Genomic DNA, 17,332 nt, shown 5'->3' on the forward strand with positions numbered 1-17,332 from the left:
GTATTGGAAGGAGGGAAGGAGGGAGGGAGGGAGGGAGGGAGGGAGGGAGGAAGGAAGGGAGGAAGGAGGGAAGGAGGGAAGGAGGGAAGGAGGGAAGGAGGGAAGGAGGGAAGGAGGGAAGGAGGGAAGGAGGGAAGGAGGGAAGGGCGAGCATCACACATTTAGAAAGAATCAAGAGCTTCCCGTGGTTACCAGCCCACTTTCACATGCAACTGTCACTCAGATCGGAGCCAAATGAAACACGGGTCTTACTTTGTGGCCCCAAGGGAAGTTGGAAGAGCTGATTCTGAAATCAAGTTTGGTGGCTGCTGATCTGTTGTTATTCCTCCTGCTGGAATGTTCATTGGGTTATTTCCTTGAAAGAAAGAAAGAAAAGAAATCAACCAACTCCTGAACTATAATATACACTTTAAAGTCCTGATAACAGATAAAAAAAAATCACATATAAATAAATGATTCTTATAAGTTATAATAATAAACGCTATGGCAGGAACTCTGGGAGTTATATTTTCAACAACGGTGATCAAGTTGTATAAATTCAGTTGCAGTCTCCTTCCCACTGCACTTTATAACTAAAGAAAGGCATTTCTATGGAGGCTGGCTGGCATCATGAGTGCTCTGTGGCTGCAGAAAAAAACCAGAAATGATCCATCTGCAGATTCAAATTTTGATTCTGGCTTCATTAATATCATGACCTAAACAAGTAAGCTAACCTGTCACATACATGCTCATCATCTTTTTTTTTTTTTTGCATATCAGAAGGTAAAAATCATAGAAATTTAAGTGCAGGTGAAGAAGATAAAAGGTCAACTTATCTACAGTATCCATTCTAAAGTAAGAAAAAGGTGAGATACAGAGAAGTTAATAGTCTTGTTCCAGATTATATCACCAATAGGAGTAGAGTTAGATTATAATGCAGGTTTCAGGGCTCCAACCCAGTCTCCTAGCCAGCAGGAGTTAGAGATGCATTAGGGTGATTATTTCCCAAAACGCAACAGATGAGATGTCTTTAACTGGACATTTTTAAGGTTAAAATATTTTATTAGGAAAAGAAAAAAACTAGCACAACAACCTTGATTTAACTTACTGACATAACTGTTTGGCTTAAGTCTGAGTTTAAAAGGACTATGCCAATTTGAAGAGAAACATTAAGGAGACACTATGCAGAGATGGCAAAAACTGTGGAGAGATGTGACTGAATGATGAAACACTGGCAATTAATGGGTTGAGATGACACTAGGAAACACTAATCCATGGAGAAGTCTGAGACAGAAGAGATTTTCTGAGATTCCTGTTAACCTCCTCATGTCCAGGCTGGTCACCTCCAGCCATGAGGTAGCCCATAACCAAGACGTGCTAAGAGCTGTACCCACCTTCAGGTTCTTTGTCAAATAAATGGTCTACTCAGAGTCAGTGCAAGTGGTACAACCCTAATTCTAACTTGTGAGATTCTGTATTCTGAGCCATATGAAATGCCCTTATGAAAACTGTCCAGACAGAAGCAACAAAAATATTGGTTCATTTGCAAATGCTATTCATTTTACAAGCCTGTAACATCTTCTGTGCACCCTACACTTTAGCCTTTTCCTGGAAGTTTTTTATTTCAATCATTTAAAAGATACCATCACCATAATATATATACATATATTAACTTGAATTTAAAGTAAAAACAGTAACTGAAAACAGCCTTGGGTTCCAGGAAGACTTGTCATTCCCAATGCTGCATGTGGACAAAGAAATTCTTGAGAGTTCTTTCACCTACCCAGGGTGTTGAGAGTCCTCATCTGCTGGTGAGTTTGAGGCTGTGCTGGTTGCTGGCCAGGAACCTGAGGCTGCAGCTGCGTCTGGGGCTGGTTCAGGTAGGGGAGTCCAAGAGCAGCATACGCTCGTTGCATGGAGCTGGGGTCTATGGGATTTGGGTTACTTAAAGAAGTGGCATTCTGTTGGCCTGTGCCAACAGAACCAATTGTGTTTTGAATTCCACTAGCTGGAGACCCCAGGATGGCTATAACAACAAACAGACAAACAAAAAAGATAAGTAAAAGGGAGAAGTCCACAAATGATTTAAAAACTACTGAAAAGCAAGTAAAATTTTATCAGAAGACCACCTATGTATGTCACGAAACACTGGAACAAGGCTACCAAGAAAGGAACTGTGCAGACAGAAGGATCCCATTCTATTCATCTATTCTGCACAGCAGTAGTTGAAGAGCAAAAAGCTGAAGAAAAATTCAAGCTTCTATGTTAGAAAACAACAGACCACAAAGTCAGTGATTACCTAATCAAAGTCCTCATGTATTAAATCTAGAGACTCATAAGAAGTCGGTTCTGGGGAAATAGAAAACGTGTAACAACAGAAAGTTTCGGATTCTTTGGGGGTCATCAGCCACCACTGAGATGACCTAAGGAGCCCCTCCCTGCTGCCGCTCTCCCAAGTCCTTTACTCCTCACCTGCATAGGTACAGAAGGATTAACAGAAGGAGCAGAGGTGATACCTAGTTGGTCAGTTTTGTTACTTATTAATAACTTGAGATCTATGACATGACCTTCCAAAAAACAAAAGTGCACTTCCTTGAAACTGCAGCGTACAGTGACCAGGTAACACCACACCTTTCTCTCCTACGAGTTTCCTATGCAGGAGGACACCATGCTGAGCTCTCTGCTATGTGAAGCTGTTCGAGAAATGCTGTACTTGACAGAGTGACTATCTAGCTGAAATGAGTGATGGACCGAGGCTTGGTGTCCCCTCAGCACCGCTGATACTCAGAACTGAGTGTCAAGATGCTCAGCCTCGGCAGCCAACCTCGGCTCCCATGGCCTGGCCTGGCCTGCGGCTGGCTCGCAGGGTGTTCTCTCCAGCTACCCTTCTTCCTGCCTGATCCCCGGAGACTAAAGGAAAAATCTGTGGCAATATAAAGAGTCCCATTCCCAAGGGCTTCAAAGCTAACAGAGATGGCCCCAAACATCCATCCGTCCGTCTGTCCATCCATCCATCCATCCAAATGTCCTCCTTTGCTGAGCACTCAATATATGGCAGAAGTTTTATGTCATACCATTTATTCTTATTCTTAAGATCTCCTTTCTTTCCAACTTCCCAAAGCTTTATAGTCATGTCATAAACAGCAGCTTATAAAACTGATACTATAACATATGCTCTCTGATACATTAAAAAACACTATCACAGGGCTTCCCTGGTGGCGCAGTGGTTGAGAGTCCGCCTGCCGATGCAGGGGACGCAGGTTCGTGCCCCGGTCCGGGAAGATCCCACATGCCGCGGAGCGGCTGGGCTCGTGAGCCATGGCCGCTGAGCCTGCGCGTCCGGAGCCTGTGCTCCGCAACGGGAGAGGCCACAGTGGTGAGAGGCCCGCGTACCGCAAAAAAAAAAAAAAAAAAAAAAACACTATCACAAAGCCTTTCTTTAAAATTCAATTACCTTATGTGTAATAACAATATTCTCACATTACCATCAGTGCAACTATAACATAAACAACTCAAATACTTAACAGAGTAACTTAATTAAACCGAAATGTGTTAAAAAAACCCCAAAACTTGATAATTACACATTCCATACTATTAATTTTTCTAATAAGGATATTCAGATCTCAAACTCATTAATGCTCATTAGACACAATTACACACACCAAGCACCTCGTTATTATAAATGAAAATCAGTTCCCAAGGTACACTTTATGACAAGCATGTAGCTGAAATAAGTCATGTATAATACCTTATAAAAGTGTTTTTTTCCTAATAGCTAATACTCCACAAAACTTTAAACACATGACACTGTACTCTTGAAACTGACATGCTAAATTTTCTAAAAGAACTATGATGTAAAAAGGAAAGTGATAATGGTAGGATGACTTATTTTTCTATCACCTTGTGGTATAAGAAAGAACAGACACAGACTACGTTGATACACATATTGATCAATTGTGGAGGGAGAGGAATTTAAAGAAACAAGGTGTACGTGGCCTTCTGTTTCTGGGTGAAGCTGCATTAGCGACCACTTCTTCCTGCTATTATCCATTCGCGTCCACACTTCCCCAAATGCCATCCTTTTAGCCAAAATTCCACATCCTAGGACAAATGCCATTCCCAAGCTCAAGGCCACTTATGGGGCAGCCAGCATGTCTCGTGGAAGCTGCTGACAAGGTCAATGCATTTTTTGTTTGTGTTACATTTATGTCCTAAATGTAAACATTACTATATTTTTTATTTTAAAAGAAAACACATCTATCCGAAGACAAGCAAGCATTTGGTAATTGACATTTCTAACAATTTAGAGACAAAGGAAAACAAAATACAAACAAAAAGCGTCTCTAACATACACGCATGGCCCAATTTGAGTCCAAATGCTGCTATGAGATAACACAAATTATCTCATAAGGGTAAGGGAACACAGGCATTTCCTATGGGGGTCACAGCTGATGGAAAGGGGTAAAAGCGCTAGATGCTCTAGCTCTCCGTGAACATCCTGCTGGTGTCTTGGGCAGCAGTTAAGTCTTCCCTGAATTCCCCCAGTGTCTCCTGGGCCTCTGCTTCTCTTTGGGCATCTGAGCTTCCTGCACTCTCTCGCTCACTCATTCACTCAACTTGCTGCACAGACTGCGTACAGACTGGATGTTGGGGACTCTGCGAGGCTCCGGGATATGCACTCACAGAGCAGAGGGTCTGATGGGAGAGCAACAAATTTATCTGATAATACTGACAAATGTAAGGCCGCAGCTCTGGACCCCATATCAGATTCAATGGTGCTCATCTCCTCTTCCCTGCACGTTCCCTAAAGGGTGGACCAGTGTGCGACGCATCTGGATTCCTCCCATGTTGTGGTGCCCAGCACAGGGAAACGAGGTGCAGGTGAGCTGCGGCAGTATAACAGGTGCCCTCCCAGCACTGAGGGCTTTAGGGCCGAACAAAAATGAAAGGAGTGCTAAAACAGCAAGGCTTCATTTATCTGGTATCATTGAGAATACAGCCTGCTGTACTGATGTTTGCCCCCCCCACTTTTTTTTTTTTGGCCATGCTGCAAGGCTTGTGCAATATCAGTTCCCTGACCGGGGGTGATCGAACCTGGGCCCCCACAGTGAAAGTGCAGACTCCTAACCACTGGACCACCAGGGAATTCCCATTTACCTCTTTAAATGTCAAAACCTCTTGTTCTTTTTACGATTTTTACATCATTTTCTTTCTTAGAGCTCAATGCTATGTTTCATACACAATCAATCCTTAGAATATCACATCACACAATGTCTCAATACATCTCAATACAGTGTGGGTTCCTCTCCCTTGAGTATCAGTCGGCATTCCTGCTACATCAAAACACCCCCAACCCCTCCACTGACCCACCGTTCCCCTTCTGTTGCAGCTATACCAGGAGCCCACGACATAGGAAATAAAAGGCCAAGTTTCATAGTTGGCTCTGCCCAGGACTCACCCACCACTTTTCAAGGCAGTCCTTCCCCAGTGAGCACAAAGCCTCACGGAGAGGGTCCATGTACGCTATACACTGCTGCTTTGCAACATTCAATTCACCAGAAGTTCCAGTCCCCCCAGTCATTCTCAATAAAACTGTGCTCAATTTGTAAATCCAATGAAAACGGACACACTGAACTCCAAAGCTTTGTGAGGTTGGTGGGGGACATGCCACGGAGCAGGCAAAGCATCTACTACCTGGTCATCACTTAGATTTCCACTGAAAAAGCCAAGCTGAAATTTACTCAGACCTGCAGACGTCTCTGCAGAGCTGCTCCCACAGCACAGGGCTTCACATGCACTGTGCACCAGGACCCCCCTTCCTCTCCAGCATCTTCATGTGTACAGCACAGGGCACAATGACAAAGGGGAACACCTGAGCCCCAGGGCCAGGCCTCCCATCACAGCCACCAACAAGCAAGAATGCACGCCCTGCAGCAGGTTTTCCTCAGAAGCCAAAGACTCAGAAGTGGCAACCCTGTGTCTCCCAGAAGAGCAAGGACAAAGCTATTCCGATGAAGTCTATCACCAGCGAAGGTTTGGTACTTAAATCAGGGCAAACAAGCCCAATGCTCTGTCCCTACAGCCAGAGGCTACCGTGACCGCTTCTGCTCCCCGCCCCTACCCGAGTGAGGGCTGTCAGAGGTGGCTGAGGGTCTCTGGGGAGCCCTCAGGTGGAACAGGCGGCCATCCCACAAGTGCTCGCTGACCACCAGGTAGGCGTCATGAGGGCACGTTTTAAGGAAGACTCAACACCCTGAAGGAATGCATTTCACACAGAGGGGTCTAAAGTTGGAACACACAGCAGGGCCAGATAGTGAGCATCAAGCCAGTAGAGGTATTCAAGTCACAGGTCTGGGGACTGCCGACTGAGACCCTGTGGAGGCTCACGTCGAGGTGCAGCCCAGGGCCCAGGCAGCCCTGGGCAGTGAGTGGGCTGGTGTGGCTCTGGGGCTGACCCTGGGGCACCCATTCTGACAGTCCTTCTGGTCTGAGTTGGGAAACCCATGGTTTCCCCCAGAGAACAACTCACACCTTCTCAAAAGTTCCAGAACAGACACTCTGCCCTTCAACGCATTCAGAGCAGCATGTCCCGATCACCTGGGAATTTGTTAAAATGTAGTCTAGTAACACAGAAGGTCTGGGATGAGGTCCAATTTTCTGCATTTCTAACACACAACCTGGGGGTGCCCGTGCAGTTGGTCTGAGGACCACATGCTGAGTACCAATAACCCCACTGATGAGGCAACATGAATTCAAATAGAGAATTCGGTCATGTGTTCCCACAGCCCCTGTCCCCGTTGCCACCCTGTACAGTACTGGAATTTACTGGGAGTCAGATGCCAGGACTGACATTAGGTATATACCTTGCAAAGTCCTAATTATTCAATAAAATCTGATTATCTCTATAAGGGATGGATAACTCAAGATCAGTGATTGCAGAATCTCTTGAAAACAACTCAAGGAAAAATTAAACAAAATCTCAACACAGGCCAAAGAGGTCTGAGTTTCCTTTCAATGACCACTGTGTAGGCTCCAAAGGTGATTCTGGCAGGTTCTCTCAATAGAGACATCAGTGAGAGAAGTTAGATAAGTAGGATGTGTGCACCAGGTAGGGTGAGCATCTGTGGGAAAACCTGCCTGGAAAGCACAGCCTTGGTGGACACAGGTGTGTCTCAGTCCCCAGGGGTCCTTACCACCCACTACAAACCTTACTATAGCATAGGAACCTCTGAATCCAGTCAGATCTGTGCCCTTGCAGGCATATCAGCTGTGCTATCTAGAATGCTCTTCCATTGTTATTTTATTGAAATTGGGCTTTGCCCAGCCCCACCCTCCAGCACACTCTGATCCTCCCTGCCAAAACTGCTTATAATACTGACTTGCCTCTACCTCACTCCTCTGACTGATGCCATCGTCACATCATTTTCAATGTACAGCTGACCCTTAAACAATATGGGTTTGAAGAGCATAGGTCCACGTACACACAGATGTTCTTCAACAGCAAATATGACACCCACACACTGTCATCTGCAGATGCAGAACCAAAGACACGGAGGAACCAAACTGCCAATGCAGTGGGAAGGCCGTGGTTTGACTGACTGATTTATGCTGCGCTGGGTATTACCTGTGACGCGTGGGATTTTTTAGTTGCGGCATGCAGACTTCTTAGTCTTGGCATGTGAACTCTTAGTCGCTGCATGCATGTGGGATCTACTTCCCTGACCAGGAATCGAACCCAGGCCCCCTTCACTGAGAGCGCAGAGTCTTACCCACTGGACCACCAGGGCAGTCCCGGGCTGTCGATATCTGACTGTGCAGAGGTTTGGTGCCCCTAACCCCTGAGCTGTTCAAGGGTCAACTGGATATATTCTAACAGTGGAGCTGACTCTCAGCTGCTAGAGGGTCAGATCCACAGTTCCTCTCTATTGCCTAAACCCCATTTCACACATGATAAGCACAACTTGCTTCAGGAGAGGAGGAACAGCAACAAACATTTACAGAAAAGATATTGCTGCAACTTTCTCACTCAGCCTATCAAAGTCCTTTGTACTCACAAAACTATAGTGCTAGAGCCAAAGGAATAGACTCAGAGCAGAAACGTAATTTGAGAAGCATGTAAAAAACCAAAAACAAACAAAAAAAAGAAAGCACTTTCATTTCTTTCATGAAAATTTGCCAAAACCTTGCACAAAGTTAGTCTACACCTTCTCTGTGACTTTATATTATAAAATCACTCTGGTAACACCTTACATTATGACTAGGAGAAACACTGTGGTTTACCACTTCTGAGAGCACGCACTGGATCAATTGTCACAACAGTCAGGCAGTTATAAGGAGTCTAAAAAAAAAAAAACCCACATTCATTTTTCTTTTTTTTTTAAAACAAAAACCACACAAAGTGTTTCTTAAAAAGAGAAATCTTTACAATTGTCATGGCAATACATATTAAAAACCAGAAGAGCTCAGAAAATCCACAGCCCCAAATTGAAAGTTAAGAACAGTGTCTTAATTCATTACTCACGGAATTAATACTGTACAACCACAAACTCGACAAATGAATATTCTGGCACTTAAAACGCCTACTGGACTTCCCTGGTGGCGCAGTGGTTGAGAGTCTGCCTGCCAATGCAGGGGACACGGGTTTGAGCCCTGGTCTGGGAGGATCCCACATGCTGTGGAGCAACTGGGCCCGTGAGCCACAACTACTGAGCCTGCGCTCCGCAACGAGAGGCCGCAACAGTGAGAGGCCCACGCACCGCGATGAAGAGTGGCCCCCGCTCGTCGCAACTGGAGAAAGCTCTCGCACAGAAACGAAGACCCAACACAGCCAAAAATAATAAATTAATTAAAAAAAAACAAAACAAAACACGCCTATTACTGAAATACATCCTAAAACACAAGAAACTAACCATCACAACATACTAGTTAAAAAAAATGTTTTACACTAACTTGAAGGAAAACCAGACTGCATTCCACTAGAACTATTGTCCCAAATATCTGGTTCTAGAAGACCCAGACTCCTAGATCTTTACTTTATATAAGAGATGTCCTGGAAAATTGTGTATTAATTCAATTTTTGGTTAATCAAAGTATAATTTAACTGATTTAGGAAAGTGACTTTTAAAGGAAGCTTAGTATGACCCCTTCTGCAGGGAGGGAGGGAGGATGACAGGCCTGTGGCCCTGGACCATCTCTCCCGTGCCGTGGACACCCAGCCACGTGGGGCAGGCTCGTGAGGGACCCTTTTGGAAGGAAGGAGCTGGGCTTGTTGAGAGGAAAGCATGTGGCCTGCACAGTGCTCTGAGGAACAGTGTGCTTGTCCATCTTTCCTTGTGCCACATGGAAACAACCAGAAAGAAAAGCAGCACATGTTCTGCAGGCAGCAGTGGGGTCTGAGGCAGGTGATCAAGAAGAATGAGAGTAATGAACACATAACGACAAACAGGGGAGGCTGGCAAGACAGCACAGATGAGATGGAGGAAGATGAAGACGACGGTGCTGGAGTCACGGGGAGCAGCTCCAGCCCAAGGGGTGACACAAGATTCAAGGGCACGGCCTATCTGCCCAAACTGAGGGACACACCCAAAGACTACAGTTTCACCTTGGAAATGACAGGAAGGGACTTAAAATTCGGGAGAGATGCTCATCCTTTCCCTGCTCTGATGCCTACAGGGAGCCCCTGGGAGCCACACACAGGCCTCCTAAGCAGGGCGCTGCTTTGCCGATCAGCTAAAGGCTACAAAGATCGACTGGAAAGATGACAAAATGATGGGAATGATCAGGATGCAGCCAGTCCTGGTGCAGAGACTCTCGATTTGTGCTGAATAAACTGTTAGTTATGCAACTAGATCTGGGAACTGCATCTCCAAGGAGGAAAACCTCCTAAACATCTACACGTGGGATTTTACCCTGACCCCCTGACTCTTCTAGAAAACGGAGTCCTCAAAACTTACTTTAGAGTAATTCCAAAAGAAGTGTCCAGTCTACTCCACCCCTCACCCCGAAGTCGCCGCCATTATAGTGACATGACACTCAAATCCTCAGATACTGAGTATCTGTCAAGAAACATGAAGAGTCATCATGTTGGCTCTTGGCTCTCTAAACAAAGTGACGCCCCTCTTTTGCACTAACTGCTCTGCTGTGACCAATTCTAGTGCTGGAGGTGGAGGGTGGGGGGGATTCCAAAGCGACCATGTCACTGAGCACATGGAGGACCTGCCTACTCGCTAAGCTGAGCTTCACCCTCAGGTCTCCACCTTGGTACCTCTGCTCCCACTATACTTTGCGGTTAGTAGTTTCTGCCCTGCTTCCTACCTACTCCTCTGTATTCTCTTTAGAAATAGCTTATCATCTCATCGCCAAGCTTCTCTACCCCCAATGCTCACTTACTTTGTTGGTTTCGCTTGTCACTGGCATTTTTCAAAGGGAGGCAAACAGGACAGTCATGTCGTGTGCAGTTCTTCCAATGAGAGATGATTTGTCGTGAAGATGCACAATGGGCAACTATGACCAGAAAAACAACGAGATGTTATTTTTCTATCCAAATTGTCACGCTTTCAATTACACCTAAATTATAATGCCAGCTTCCATAAAAAAATGGTAACAAGTGTAACCACAGCACAGTGCAGGCAGTCCTCAACTTACAAACAGGCTATTTTCCAAAAAGTTTGTAAGTCAACTACTGAGAGTTCCAAACAAAAACTTCCCATAGAAGCAATGTTATGAATGATGGTGAATAAGGTTCAGCCCACAAATCAAAAACAAAACAAAAACTACTCGCCCTGAAATACTGCACAACTGGAATGAAAGGCAGAACAAATAATAATTCTGCGATGTCACTATTTACAATAAAAAGTTTACATTATGTTTAAGGATGAAACCATCTAAATACTATAGCTGAAGAAATATAGACAGAAGCAAATGAGAGGTCTGTGGAGACTCTGAAGGGGACGCTGGGCAGTTCTCAAAGTACTTGAGAGGGCAGCTGTGCCTGGTCCCTCTTTCTTTATTTTTGCTTCCATGTGAAGGTGCTGTCACTTCTTTCTAAAGGTCTAGCATGACCCTCCTCTGCTTTTCCATCAGGATCAGGGTTACACCTGGGACTCACAAATGTCACAAGGGAAAGAGGGAGATCAGGGACAGACTCTCCCCAAGGTTTAGGAGCACAAGTTTGAAGAGAAGGAAAGAGAATAAAGAGTAAAGGGAAGTAGAGTTGTTAGTAAGAAGCAGTCTCTTCGGGAGAACTGGGGTGTCTGCTATAGAAGAGCAGGCGGCGGGGGCGGGGCACGTGACTCGCCTGAGTCCTCCTCCTGGAGGGGAAGGAAGGAGAGGCAGGGATGATATGGTGCATAGTTCCCCACGTCACAGACAGTCACTCAGGACAACTTCACCAGTATCCCAATGAGTCTCAAGACGAAAAGGTGGAGGAGCAAGGCAGTGGGCCCCTGGCAGTGTGGGCACACAAAACGACTGCAAGACAGATGCTCTAGGTTCTGGGAAGGGCGTGTGCATGCGTGTATGTGTGTGAGCTACACTGTCCAAAAGAAAACCGTGATCTAAACAGTTATGACAAAGACAGTGTCAAGAAGGGACAAAGGTCTTCCATGACACAGGAAGGCAGAAAAGAACAAATGCAGGGCACAGCCCCAGCCAGCAGAAGTTCACAGAATATCATAAAACCAAATCGCCTTTCTCCTCAGCAGGTAAGTGTCCAGAGGCATCTGACTGGTCGGCGTGTGGGGACGTTGGTGGTGGGAACCTTATTAACAAGAGAGGTGCCTGAGAATAATAGGCAAATTTCATCCTAAACTCTGCCCCCAGGACTTCAGAAAATGGCACTTACCTTGACAGGCTTTCCCAGCCTGACAATGTGTCATGTGATTCAAAACATTTTTCATGGTTCGACAATGTGGGAGAGAGCAGGCCCGAACCTCTCCATTTGCTTGTTCTCGCCTCTGACATTTATGAGCGTGAAGCAGTAGAACCAGCTGCTGCTGTATCAGTTTGCGTTTTTCAGGATCTGCAGTAGGGCCCGTTGCAATTGCCTGTGTGGGTCCAATTCCCACTGATGTTTGCATCTGAGACTAAAATAAAACAAATAAAAATATTTTAATAAGCTTTCAGAGTTCCAATTCACGTTCATTAATTATTTTTCAAACTAATGTTAAAGCTGATGGATAGTATCAGCCACAGAGAGAAGGCAGCTGGTGAGGTTCTCTTTAGCTCATTGGCAACTTTAAGGAAGATCCAGAGGCACAGAAATAAACCAACTCAGAAGCAAGGCTGGTTAAAGTTCACTTTTGTATGATCATCTGAGAGCAAGAAAGCGATGCTTATTCTAAACTGTAGTAACAAAAACCCAGTTCACTCTACAATACACACAAGTGCACGAAAAGCTGTTACTATATTAGGTTCAACCATATGAAACTGTTGTTTCTCTAGGCCCAAATGACCAAACATTGGCAATTTCATATGATTCAACCTAATTAAAAAGATTGTCAAGGCCTGACCAATCACAACCCACTGCGAATATCTGATGGAGCATAAGAATCAGAGCCACCCTTTGGATTTCATAATCTTGTGACCAGAGGGACAATACTTGCAGCATTCCTAAAAGAATAAGACAGGAATTCCCGGGTGGCACAGTGGTTGAGAATCTGCCTGCTAATGCAGGGGACACAGGTTCGATCCCTGGTCCGGGAAGATTCCATGTGCCATGGAGCAACTAAGCCTGTACGCCACAACTACTGAGCCTGCACTCTACAGCCTGCAAGCCACAACTACTGAGCCTGTATGCCACAACTACTGAAGCCCCTGCGCCCTAGAGCCTGTGCGCTGCAACTACTGAGCCCATGTGCCGCAACTACTGAAGCCCGAGCACCTAGAGCCCGTGCTCCACAACAAAAGAAGCCACCACAATGAGAAGCCTGCACACCGCAATGAAGAGTAGCCCCCACTCGCCACAACTAGAGAAAGCCCATGCGCAGCAATGAAGACCCAACGCAGCCAAAAAATAAATAAATAAAATAAAAAGTTTTTTTTTTAAAAAAGAGAGTAAGACAGCACTTATCTTGAATACAACCACCCAGTACAATTGTTAATGCTTATCAAATGCTTTGCCTTCCATTAAAATTTCTACGCAGACATCTGACAATATTTTTTCTAAAAGTATTAGATGATCTGCTAAAGTTTCAAAAATAGAGTTTAGCTGCTCTCAGCCTTTCAAAGTAATAGGCCAGACCAACCATATCTCTTAACTGCAAAGAAAATGGAAAAGGTGACCTGTGGAGACCACCTTCTTACTCTTTACTAACTACCAACATTCTTCACACAAATTTACTAAAGAAACTTGTGAAATCAGAGAAATGTAATGTTCCTAATATGCAACAATATAATCCATAGTTCAGGGATTTCTATCTTCTGCTCTGACATTCACACTCCTCGCCTGATTTCACAACACTCAGTGCCTCCCATGAAGTACACCACCACTCTGATTTTCCAAATTAAGAATCAAAACTATACACCTGCAATTAGGGGAAAACCAAGTATAAAATTATTTCTTAATGAACCAAAGCTCATTTTTAAAAAGTTACAGGGTTTTGTGCTTTGGTTTTATCGTGATGAGAACTCAGAAAATAAGTGTGTAGAAAAACCGCCTGGCTTTGCTCAGGAGCACAACCCCTGGAAGCCTAACCAGGATCCAAAGCAAAAACAAAGTTCAAGCTGAGAGGTCGAGCTTCCTGACTGGTAGAGAAAACAGCCTCTTTTCCTTATGTCTGTTTTTTCCCTGATTATATAAACAATATATGCACCCGGTAGAAAATGTGGAAAGCAAAAGAACTAAGGAAATAATTAACATGTGAAATCCTGACAGCCAGGAGTCCACTACTGAAGCACAGACAGGTTTTTCTTCTTCCAGTCTTTTTTCCTATGCACATGTGTATGCATGAACCATCTGGCTTCGTATTTACTCCAGGTTCTGTCCCATACCATTAAGTTGTAATATGATGTGTAGTGAACATGTGACTATACACTTGTTTATACAATCTCCCATGATTGGGCATAAACTGTACCCTCTCCTTTTTTTCTGGTACTTTAAAATAAAGCTCCAATAGCCTGTGACTATGCCCCCAGCAGCATTCAGTATCAATGTTAAATGTTTCAGAACTGATCAACTTATTCCCATGGACTAGAAAGTCCAAGCGGAAATCAATAGGAATAGAAGAATATGAGAAATATAAGATGATCCTTGTTTAGGTCTCTTCTGCATTTATAAAAATTTCAAACATATGGAAAAATAGAGAGGAAAGGATACCATTATCACATCTAACAAAAGAAGGATTTTTTAAAAAAATAAATTTATATATTTATTTGTTTTTATTTTTGGCTGTGTTGGGTCTTCATTGCTGTGCCTGGGCTTTCTCTAGTTGCAGCGAGCAGGGTCTACTCTTCATTGTGGTGCGCGGGCTCCTCATTGCTGTGGCTTCTCTAGTTGCGGAGCATGGGCTCTAGGCGCGTGGGCTTCAGTAGTTGTGGCACTCAGGCTCAGCAGTTGTGGTTTGCGGGCTCTAGAGCACAGGCTCAGTAGTTGTGGCACATGGGCTTAGTTGCTCTGTGTCACGTAGCATCTTCCTGGACCAGGGCTCGAACCCATGTCCCCTGCATTGGCAGGCGGATTCTTAACCACTGTGCCAGCAGGGAAGCCCAAAATGAAGGATTCTTTAATATCTGTTAATATCTAGTCCCTATATAAATTTCTCTACTTGCCCCCAAAATGTCTTTTAGAGCCGGTCTGCACAAATCAAGACCCAATTCAGACCCAAACCCTACATCTGGTTATTGTCTTTAAAGTTCTTCATCTCCTGCCCCCTCCCCCATTTTCTCATGGCACTGACTTGAAGAATCCAGCCAGTTGTCCTCCTCCCATTTCTTAAAATACAGAAATGCTACATACAAAAAAATATGTATCATACAAAAATCTGGTAAAAATCTCAACCTTATGATTAAATTATGAAAGACTTTTTAGGGGCTTCCCTGGTGGTGCAGTGGTTGAGAGTCCGCCTGCCGATGCAGGGGACACGGGTTCGTGCCCCGGTCCGGGAAGATCCCACATGCTGCGGAGCAGCTAGGCCCGTGAGCCATGGGCGCTGAGCCTGTGCGTCCAGAGCCTGTACTCCGCAACGGGAGAGGCCACAACAGTGAGAAACTCGCGTAGCACAAAAAAAAAAAAAAAAGACTTTTTAAAGTTATTAAAGATTAACACATTGCTTCTCATCTGGGATGTTCTTAATATAGCATATTTTGAGCTATACGTGACAGTATATTGAAACCTCAACATGTAGAAATAGCATGGCTGGAAACTATACAGCACATTCAAACCTTGGTCTTTACTTTGTCTATCTGTAGATGCTTAATAAGCTCTACACACTGCTTACATGTGTCTCAAAAAACATAATGGATGGTGAAGATGAGTCTGCAGCAAAATGGAAGAGAAGACATGTCTCGTGTCCCTGTGTTTGGCCTTCCCCATATAACTCCACGTACTTGCTCAAGGCTATTCCAGTTTGCAAAGTGCTTACAAACTTAGGGTGCATTTAAGTTCCTCCTCTCTCAGACTGGTGTTCAACAAGACAGAAGAGGTGTATGAACTCCTGCAGAAATCTGTCAGAAGCAGCCTTCAGACTCTACCAACTTCCCTGCTCAGTCCCCACTGTCCAGGCGGGCATGGAGAATGGAAAAAAGCGCTTAGACAAGAACCTCCCTTTAAACATATAGAACAAAATCTGCATATTCCCCCCAAAGTAATTTATAATTTTATGCAAATTTATTTTTGCAATAGCCAAGAAAATTTTGAAAAACTGTAAGAATGAAGGAGAAATCTATCCTGCCAGATACCAAAACTATAAAGCTATAGATTTCTTTACATAAGTCTAGAAAAAGATACATGTACATATAAAATTAGTGTATTATACAGGTGGTATTTTAAACTGGACGGCTGTGGCGGCAATCTTTGATCCTTGTATCATCTTAAAATATAAAATAAATTCCAGGTGAATTAAAGTGAATAAAGTAGATTAAAATGGATAAAAATACTAGGAAAAAATACTTTTAGCAGGACAATAAGAAAAACTTAACATAAAGAAAAACAGCAAAATTTAAAAAGTGAAAAACAGGGAAAATGGTTGTTTTTGGGAAGTGGAAACAGTGAGTCAAAAGATAGGGCCATTATTAAAGCTCCTTATATATGTTGCTAAATTGTTTTCCAGAAAGGTTGTGGCACTTTTTATTATATAAAGAACTCAGGGGGGGGAAAAAAGATACTACTCCATTAAAAAGTTGGGCAAAAAAAAAATGTACAGATACCTCACAAAACAAATAAACAACAAACATAAAAAACGTTCTACACCTTGGAGCCAAGACAACTAAATGGAGAGAATAGTCTTTCCAACCAACAGGGATAAAAAGGATAGGACAACTGGATATCCACATGCTAAAGAATGAAGGTGGACCCCTTCTTCACATCATACTCAAAAATTAACTCAAAATGGGGCTTCCCTGGTGGCGCAGTGGTTGACAGTCCGCCTGCCAATGCAGGGGACACAGGTTTGTGCCCCGGTCCGGGGAGATCCCACATGCCGTGGAGCGGCTAGGCCCGTGAGCCATGGCCGCTGGGCCTGTGCGTCCGGAGCCTGTGCTCCGCAACGGGAGAGGCCACAACAGTAAGAGGCCTGCGTACCACCAAAAAAAAAAAAAAAAAAAACTCAAAATGAATCAAAGGCCTAAATATGAGAGCTAAAACCATAAAACTTTTAGAAAAAAAATCATAGGAGTAAACCTTCATGACCTTGGATTAGGTAATGGATTCTTAGATATGTCACCAAAAGCACAAACCACATCAATGAGAAAAATAAATTGGACCTCATTAAAATAAAAAGCTGTTATGCTTTGAAAGATACCATCAAGAAAGTGAAAGACAACCCAGAGAATGGGAGAAAACATCTGCAAATCATAGATGTGATAAGGCACTTGTATTAAAAAAACACTTACAACTAATGATTAAAAAATAAAAAGAACCTAATTTTTTTAAATGGACAAAGGATATGAACAGACATTTTCCCAAAGAAGATATACAAATGGTCAATAAGCACATGAAAAGACGCTCAGCACTATTAGCCACCATCAGAAGAACCACACTGAGGTACCATTTTACACCCACTAGGTAGCTACAATTAAAAAAACGAGACAGTAACAAGTGTTGGTGAGCATGTGGAAAAACTGGACTCACACACACTATACTGGTGAGAACGTCAAATGGAACAGCAACTTTGGAAAACACTCTGGCAGTTCCTCAAAA

General features: G+C 43.9%; 1 protein-coding gene across 7 annotated transcripts in view; it reads right to left on the reverse strand.

Moving 5' to 3' along the window:
- CREBBP (CREB binding protein) overlaps window positions 1-17,332 on the reverse strand; it is a 132,272-nt gene that overhangs the window by 42,710 nt on the left and 72,230 nt on the right. For 5 of the 7 annotated variants that reach the window (XM_060125006.1, XM_060125003.1, XM_060125004.1 and 2 more), the window contains 4 exons: window positions 11,822-12,062; window positions 10,369-10,482; window positions 1,763-2,005; window positions 253-355 (listed from right to left, as the gene is read on the reverse strand). In XM_060125006.1, coding sequence (XP_059980989.1) covers window positions 253-355; window positions 1,763-2,005; window positions 10,369-10,482; window positions 11,822-12,062 — 701 coding nt within the window. The remainder of the gene's footprint in view (window positions 1-252; window positions 356-1,762; window positions 2,006-10,368; window positions 10,483-11,821; window positions 12,063-17,332) is intronic. The other 2 variants (XM_060125005.1, XM_060125007.1) reach the window with 2 other exon arrangements.

The sequence above is a fragment of the Lagenorhynchus albirostris genome, chromosome 15 (genome assembly GCF_949774975.1).
Source record: "Lagenorhynchus albirostris chromosome 15, mLagAlb1.1, whole genome shotgun sequence".
Lineage (NCBI taxonomy): Eukaryota > Metazoa > Chordata > Mammalia > Artiodactyla > Delphinidae > Lagenorhynchus > Lagenorhynchus albirostris.